The 9,339-nt window shown below is 39.9% G+C and overlaps 1 protein-coding gene across 2 annotated transcripts in view; it reads left to right on the plus strand.

Annotated features, from left to right (window-relative positions):
• LOC141139646 (guanylate cyclase soluble subunit beta-2-like) overlaps window positions 1-8,270 on the plus strand; it is a 160,317-nt gene extending 152,047 nt beyond the window's left edge. Inside the window, exon 16 of one of the 2 annotated variants that reach the window (XM_073625964.1) lies at window positions 3,136-8,270. In XM_073625964.1, coding sequence (XP_073482065.1) covers window positions 3,136-3,185 — 50 coding nt within the window. In that variant the 3' untranslated portion in view covers window positions 3,186-8,270. Of the gene's footprint in view, window positions 1-3,131 lie in introns of both variants that reach the window. The other variant, XM_073625963.1, reaches the window with a different exon arrangement.
• Window positions 8,271-9,339: the final 1,069 nt, after the last annotated feature.

Below are 9,339 nucleotides of genomic sequence, written 5' to 3' on the forward strand. Positions count from 1 at the left end.
GTTATGTACATTTAGGAAAGAATTCAGGCCTTTTTTAAAGCAATCTACTGAGCTGAACAGAACCAGCTCTTGAGGGAGCCTATTCCACAATTTTACAGCTCTTACTGTGAAGAAGCATTTCCATATTTGGAGATTAAATCTCCTTTCCTCCAGACGTAGAGTGCCCCCTTGTCCTCTGTAACCCAACACCAAGTTCACTATAGGGACCACTTATGTATCTTTACATGGTGATCATATCCCCCTTAATCTCCTCTTCTCAAGAGAAAATAAATTCAGTTCCTCTAATCTTTCCTCATAGCTGAGCCATGCCTCTTGTCAGTTTGAGTGCTCTTCTCTGCACCTTTCCCATTTCCCTGATATCTTTTACTTTATATCAGCCTTTCTCAACCAGGTTTCCTCCAGAAGTTGCTAGGGGTTGCTTGAGCAGTGAGCAACTTTTTTTAATATATATATATATAAGGAGCATTCTTCTCAGTGACCATCAAACTAATGTACTGTGGACTTTTGATAAAGTAGTTATTAGTAGTTCCTAAGTTATTTCATGAGATACAGCTTCCTCCAGTCTGGAACCAAGAACCAGGTATTCTAGTTGAATATCGCACCCAAGAATTAGACAACACTAGCTTAGGTGCAAACTGGAACTCTCTTTATTGTAAACTCACACCGAATATATATATCACACAAAATTAGATAATAGCTTGATCATATTATGCAAACAGTAAGATAGCATAGCTAAGGAACAGCCAAACAGTAATCTGATTAAACAGTAAGCTAACTAGTCACCTAGACATGCCTAGGTGACTCAATGCCCACCCAGATCTTTACCAAAAGTTCCCCAGTAAGAAGACCTGGGGCTTTCCAAATCTGGAAAGGATTAGCAGACAGACAGAAACAATAGTTCACTCAATTAACAATGAGAATTTACACCTAGGAGGCACAATGGGGAAATGATACCATGGGGAAAAGAAACCTTAGTAAATAGATTTTAGCAGGGGACCCCAGCATCAGGTTGTTTGGAGCTGATTATATTAACCTCTGCTCTGAGTCTCACAGTCTAGGAGGGGGTGAGGTGGTCATTTGCTGATTTGGACACAAATGTTCCAAATCTGTATCCAGGTCCTAGGTTCCCAGAGTCTGTGTTTTTTTGAGAGACATGGACCCGAATCCGAAGCAAGACCTCTCCAAGGATCTCCCAGGCACACCTCCCAAGACTAGAACCCCTTCAAAAGCCAGGGCCCATACCAGGGCCATCTTTAATATTGATTGGGCCCTGGGCAAATATTTTCTTGGGGGCCCCCCTACATTCTGAGACATACAAAAAAATAGCAGGTCGGCTGAAAATTAGTTTACTGCAGCAGATCACGCAGCGATTGAAATTGGTTGCCAGAGATTACAGCCTATCCTTACCGCTCACTGATTGGTTGTGAGAGATTACAGCAGATCACTACTGTTCACTGATTGGGTGCTACTGGTTACTTTACACCTTTACTGCTCACTGATTGGGTTGCTAGAGGTTACTGCACACAATACCGCTCACTGATTGGGTTGCTAGAGGTTACTGCACACCATTACCGCTCACTGATTGGGTTGCTAGAGGTTACTGCACAGTGCACACCCTTACGGCTCACTGATTTGGTTGCTAGATGTTACTGCACACCAATAATGCTCACTGATTGGGTTGCTAAAGATTACTGCACACCATTACCGCTCACTGATTGGGTTGCTAGAGATTAATGCACACCATTGCTGCTCACTGATTGGGTTGCTAGAGGTTACTGCACACATTACCGCTCACTGATTGGGTTGCTAGACATTGCTGCACACCATCACTGCTCACTGATTGGGTTGCTAGAGGTTACTGCACACCGTTACCGCTCACTGATTGGGTTGCTAAAGATTACTGAACACCATTACTGCTCATTTATTGGGTTGCTAGAGATTACTGCACACCATTACCACTCATTGATTGGGTTGCTAGAGGTTACCTCACACCATTACCGCTCACCCATTGCTAGAAGTTACTGCACACTGATTCCTGTAACTCAGTTTCCCCCTCTGTAAGCTGATCTGGTCCAGTCACTGCTTTATCAATCCACCCTCTTCCGCTGCTGACAGAAGGATAAAGGAGAACAATCACAGCCCACTCTGTGTCTTTCATTTTAGCCCTGCTGACCGGAGAAATGGCGGGGGCGAGCGGGGAGGGGACACTGACCGTGGCCGGAGAAGAGGCGGGGTGAGCAGGGGGAACACTGACCGTGACTGGAGAAGGGGGTGGGGCGAGCGGGGGGAACACTGAACGTGACAGGAGAAGGGGCGAGTGGGGGAACACTGAGCCGCTCTGCCTCACTTCCTGTAACAACCACTGGTGACTGACATAGGGAGAAGCGGGATGAGCGGGTTCCTGCACATACAACCCACAGTTTGCCTCTCCCCTGTCACACTCAACCGGCCAGGAGAGCAAGTGGGAAATCGGCTGCACCCGATACACGGGACGAATATTTGCGGTCAGTGTGGGCTCAAGGAGTTGCTTTTGGGGACACCCCAAAAAAGATTGGGCCCTGGGCAACTTCCCCTATGTTAAAGATGGCCATGTCAGTAGGCAAGAGGCTACCCTGCAGTCCCATCCAGAAGCCTCTGTCCTGGTTGGGTCTGTCACAGGTTCCCCCATGTAGAATGGCTGGTTTAAATTATTCTGCTGTTATTTATCTTTCCCCAGAAATACACATCCCAGTTGATCCTCTTAAAATTTTAGCTGTGCTAAATGTTCAGGTCCATTGTTTACTGATAAAGAATAATGTAGTGGTGAATATGCTAATGGTATTCTGCATATACACTGTGTGATACATTCTTGGTGATATGAGTGTGTATTTCTGTGTGCATATCTGTCTCATGCAAAAGCTTGGGTTTACGGCCACCAAGCAGCAACATCTGGATCAAGGAGACACTTGTAACACAGAAGTCACTGGATCACTGCCATACACTATGAAAATGTATTATGGCATTTGAGCAATATTCATGCATGACCACTTTAAGCTTATATTGTGGTATAATATGTTGAGCTGTCTTCAGCAATTTTTATGTTATGATGACTTGTATTACATCAGAGTGACAGAACGATGTATGTTTGACAGGCAGAGTGCATAATGAAAGGAGTAATGAGAGTCTCTGCAATGTCCACCGAGTAGAAGACAGTCAAGTCAATAAAGTATCAAGAGAAAAACAGGAATCCCAGAGTGATCATATCAGATCCCACTTTTGTGTGATTCTGTAATGTTATTTATATGTACCGTGTTAACCAACACAGAATGTATTTTGTATGTTACATACCATGTCCACAGTCTCATATTCCCATATTTTGCTCAAGGTTATTATTTTAGGTGAACTGCAGTAAGATATTTAAAGGCGAACTTCAGGAAAAAAAAATTAAAGCTGAATTAAACCTCTGCAAAAAAGTTTAAAAAATGGGCCCTCAGGAGCTTTATTCTGTACTAGTAAGCACAGCATATTAGCACGTTATAGCAGACTTACTTGCCAAGCAATCCCCTCCAGCGCTGCAGTGTCAGTACTCTCAGGTCTCATGGGTGCTTCCATTTTCTCCTAGTTGTACTTCCAGGTTTGGACTCTTCAGCCACTTGAATGGTCGAGAAGCGATCACGTTACTTTCACACATGCACACAGTCACCTCATTATAGCACAGAGCAGTGCAGTAAATGTACGCTGAGCTGCGCATGCATGGTTCAGTGTACATAAATGCTGACAGGCAGAGGGAAGGGTTTATGACAGAAGAGACATCTTGTCACAAATATAAGACCTGTCAATTTTTTTTAACTTTTTGTAGGTTTAATTCTGCTTTAATACACAGAAAAATTATTCATACCCTTTGAAATTGTCTACATTTTGTCATGTTACAACCAAAAACGTAAATGTATTTTATTGTGAATTCACATATTTGTGAAGTGGAAGGAAAATGATAAATGGTTTTCAACATTTTTTTACAAATAATTATCTGAAAAGTGTGACGTGCATTTGTGTTCAGCCCCCCTGAGTCAATACTTTGCAGGACCATTTTTTGCTGCAATTACAGCTGCAAGTCTTTTTGGGGATGTCTCTACCATCTTTGCACATCTAAAGAGTGACATTATTGCCCATTCTTCTTTGCAAAATAACTCAAGCTGTGTAAGATTGGATGGAGAACGTCTGTTAACAGCAATTTTCAAGTCTTGCCACAGATTCTCAATTGGAGGTCTGGACTTTGACTGGGCCTTTCTAACACATAAATATGCTTTGATCTAAACCATTACATTGTAGCTCTGGCTGTATGTATAGGGTCGTTTCCTGCTGGAAGGTGAACCTCTACTCCAGTCGCAAGTCTTTTGCAGACTCTAACAGGTTTTCTTCTAAGATTGACCTGTATTTGGCTCCAACCATCTTTCAATCAACTCTGACCGGCTTCCCTGTCCCTGCTGAAGAAAAGCATTCACACAACATGATGCTGCCACCACCATGTTTCACAGTGGGGATGGCGTGTTCAGGGTGATGTGCAGTGTTAGTTTTCCGCCACACCTAGCGTTTTGCTTTTAGGCCAAAAAGTTCAATTTTGGTCTTATCTGACCAGAGCACCTTCTTCCACATTTGCTGTGTCACCCAAATTGCTTCTCTCAAACTGCAAACGGGACTTCTTATGGCTTTCTTTCAACAATGACTTTCTTCTTGCCACTTTTCCATAAAGGCCAGATTTGTGTAGTGCACGACTAATAGTTGTCCTGTGGACAGATTCTCCCACATAAGGCTGTGGATCTCTGCAGATCCTCCAGAGTTGCCAGGGGCCTCTTGGCTGCTTCTCTGATGAATGCTCTTCTTGTCTGACCTGTCAGTTTAGGTGGACGGCCATGTCTTGGTAGGTTTGCAGTTGTGCCATACTCAATCCATTTTCGGATGATGGATTGAACAGTGCTCTGTGAGATGTTCAAAGCTTGGGATATTTTTTTATAACCTAACCTTGCTTTAAACTTCCCCACAAATTTATCTCTGATCTGTCTGGCCTTCATGATGTTGTTTTTCACTAATTATCGCTAATAAACCTGTGAGGGCTTCACGGAACAGCTGTATTTATACTGAGATTACATTGCACACAGGTGGACTCTATTTACTAATTAGGTGACTTCTGAAGGCAATTGGTTCCACTAGATTTTAGTTAGGGGTATCAGAGTAAAGGGGGCTGAATACAAAACTTCACAATTATGTGCCACTTTGTGTTGGTCTATACATAAAATCACAATAAAATATATTTATGTTTTTGGTTGTAACATGACCAACTGTGGAACATTTCAGGGGGTATGAATAATTTTTCAAGGCACTGTACATATAACGACCTGTTTTACCTACCAAAGGATTTGTATTTTTGTCCATCTAGTCCTGAGATTTACATAGCTCTGCCACACTGCACAGGGGAGGAGACCTGATTTTTTTATTCTGCAGTTCAGCAACACTGACAGGTCTCCTCCCCACCTGCACCATGTGACTGTACAGTCAAAGAATAAACAGCAGATTGATGACCTCATCTCTCTGTCACCCTGCTTTCCTATCAGCATGCTCCTCTTGCTGCATCACAAAACTGTTTATGCTGATTCTTCCTCCTCCCATCTAAGCTCTGCTGTATAGGAACTACAATATGCTGGTACCAGGTCAAATTCAGGCACACTATTTGCAATTAGAGAAATATTTTAATTTTGAACACAGCTATGCATTCACATTTTTATGTCTGCCTGAAGTTCAGCTTTAATCAAAGGCCAATAAAAATCGATTGCATGTTGATATTTATAGAATAGGCTTTAAAAACTTTAATGGCTAAAGTGTAAACTTTTTGAGATATTTTGAGATATTTTACAACACACATTCCAAAAATCGAAAACTAACTGTGATCAATTATAAAGGGGTCCTTATCCGAGTAACAGGAAAGACATGTGAAGGAGTCATCTAATTCTTTATTGGTGTGTTCCCAGAAAGGATCAGGATAATTTATCAAAGATTTTGTGAGTCAGATCAATATTACATAATGACTGCATTTAAATAATTGTATTGTGGATGGTTTGACATCATCTTTCTGTGAGACTTGTCTAAATGTACTTTTTTGGTAATCACAGTGCAAATCAGCCAACAGTTAAACAGTACTGTAGATTTCCTTAATGCTATTTAAAGAACATTGGTTCAGTAGTGAGGGAGAGAGTGCTGCTGTGTGCTTGTCCACAATTGCTGCTGTGAGCTGGGCTAATGTGAGATAACAGCTGGTAGAGGAGATTACAAATTACAGGTCTGCTGGGCACTGACAGACTGACACTACTGAAATGGCTTTTCACTATTCCTATTTAGATTATGTGCAAGCCTAATGAATAATACATGGCAAACTCCAAGATTTAACCTTCAAATATCTGCTCAGCAGGTGGAAGCCGCTGACGGAAATATACTGTATAATAATAAAAGTAATCATTGAAAGAACAGCCAATCTATAGCTATAAGCTACAAAGGCAAGTATTTGTTAGAATTCTAAATATTTCCTACCTTAATATATACATTAAGGTGTCGAAGAAGATTTGGTATTGTCTGAGGAAACCACTGCAAGAGCTTTAGAAAGACCAAGAGTTCTGCTTAACAAAGCATGCCAGATTATGCAATTCTTTTAAAGATGATCCATCCTAGAGCAAAATTACTTAGAAGTCTTCAATGGAAGCAGCAATTCCTTGACATTTGGGCTATTTACTGGCTTTGCCCTGGAATGTATATACACTATATTATTAATATTTATTGTTATTCAGGATTTATGTAGACAACATGAAAGCTGACAGTACAGTTACAATATGATTCAGTACAAGAGGAAGAGCTTACAATCTAAAAGCGAGGTTCAAGGGATACAAAAGGTAATGACTGTGGTGGATGAGCTGATGGAGAAAATAAAACTACAGTTGTTAGGGGTAGGCAGGATATGATCTCTGAAAACCCATCTCTTTAGAGAAGCAACTAAATGTGAATAGAGTAGGGGACATTTGGACAGATTGGGTTAAGGGGTTAGTAGTTCCCATCTGAATCATCTCATACCAGGGTTTTGGTAGCTAATATACTGTTATTTGGTTTTATTTCTCTGGAATCTTTTAATATTCTTAGGGTTTTAAGTTAGTGTTAAAAAGAGACATACAGTATTCAGGGTCCTGGAATTAAAGTATACCTAAAGGCAAAACCTTTTTTGTTTGAGATATGGGTGGAGTGATAATGGATTAGAACCTCAGTAAGGTTTGTATTGCTGCTTTTTTACCCACCAGGGAGATTCACTTTCTCTACTTGTCCAAACAACAAGGAGGATAAAAAGAATCTTCCATCCCTTAATCTCCTAATCTTTCCTCATAGCTCCTCCATTTCCCACATTTTATTTTGGTTGGCCTTCTCTGCACTTTCTCCAGTTCCCCAATATACTTTGTGAACTGCATATTGCAGATGAGGCCTTACCAATGAGTTGTACAGGGGCAAAATAATATATCTCTCTGTCTCTGCAGTCCATACCTCTTCCATAACTTTAATATATGAAGGGGTTTTGTTCCCTTCCCTTTGGAAGCAGCAGCTTGGCATTTCATGCTATTGTTAAGAGTATGATCTACCAGAACATCCAAATCCTTCTCCAGCATTGATTCCCCCAGTTGTAACCCCCCCCCCCCCAGCATGTATGATATAGTCATATATTCATTTGCAGTTGGACAAGCTAGTTCAAAATAGCCAAAATGTTAATCATAAAATATCCAAATAATGAAAAATACTTAAAAGCCCCAAATAAAATCAGATGATAATTTTATTTAATTTCAAAAGGTACAGACTGGGGAAGGTGGGGGGGGGGGGAGCTGTCTGTGTTTGTGCATAGTGCCAAAATAGTACACATCATCTCATCTCACTGACAGAAGAAAATGAGCTCCCAAGATACATTTACACCATTTTGGAGATGATTAAAATGTTTAATTTCAAACTAATTAAAACTATAAAACATTCTGCTCAAATTCAGTCATCTTTATTGTGAGATGTTGCAGACTAGTCCTCCATGCTGTGTGATAAAGTAATGTTTTATTTGATAGTTTATTGTGTCATTCCTAAGCTCTGTGCAGCGTTTCAAAGTGTAAATATATTTTCTTATGGAACATTTTTAGCTAATGGTTTGTGTTTATTATGTATACAGTATGTGGATAAGATGTATATGTCATCCTTTTATTAAAGGCAGTTTTTTGCATAAAGATTATTGTTCATGTATTGTGTTTAAATCAAGCTATACATTGAAAATGAAAAAAAAAGTTCTCATAGGTATATGTGTTTGGATGAAAGCAGGGGAAAAAATCCCAGTCCTTTATTTACAAAAGATGAAGGATATTTTGTATTGTACAGTATATCTACTGGTCTGACTTCAAGATTTGATTCAAGCTCTTGGTCTCAACATCTTACCACTTAGCTTTTTCTCAAACCATGTCTATTGAGCTGTGTTGATCTGCATAGATGAGTTTGAGGTATATCATAGTATGAGGTTCTCAAAAAAAATGTATGCACTCTCCATTTTGCTTTTTATGATTCAGTTGAAGTAAAGCAGGGAGAAAAAAAAATTCCAGTCCTTTATTTGCAAAAGATGAAGGATATTTTGTATTGTACAGTACATCTACTGGTCTGACTTCAAGATTTGATTCAAGCTCTTGGTCTCAACATCTTACCACTTAGCATTTACTCAAACCATGTCTATTGAGCTGTGTTGATCTGCATAGATGAGTTTGAGGTATATCATAGTATGAGGTTCTCAAAAAAAATGTATGTGCACTCCATTTTGCTTTTTATGATTCAGTTGAAGTAAAACTTACAAGTTGAAGGTTCTAGTTCACAAACTGGAACACCACAGTTGAAGTTAAAAAACATATCTAAAGCAACTTTGTCAGAAAAAAAAACCTCATGTCATACATGCAGCAGCACTCAAGCATCTTAATATGACGATAACTGGGAGGTCCTGAAGGGCACAGGTCCATCACTTAATGGCAGTGTTCACGCTTGATTGCTTTCTTTCTTGTTCAGTATGTTTTGTTAGGGTTTTTGGCAGATACAAATAAGTAATGTAGATAAGTACAGTACATATTGACACTAAATTCTACAGAGCAATTACAAGATAATAAAATACCATACAACCCTTTTCAAAATATCACAGAAAGGAAATAGGCATAACTAGATAGGGAATCCAGTATTATCCTAATCATGGAAGCTGTGACATACTGTATGGTAATCTAGAACTTGAAACTGCTTTATATATCCAATTATAAGACTAGTTTCAGT

Source organism: Aquarana catesbeiana, linkage group LG04, assembly GCF_042186555.1.
Source record: "Aquarana catesbeiana isolate 2022-GZ linkage group LG04, ASM4218655v1, whole genome shotgun sequence".
Classification (NCBI taxonomy): Eukaryota; Metazoa; Chordata; class Amphibia; order Anura; family Ranidae; genus Aquarana; species Aquarana catesbeiana.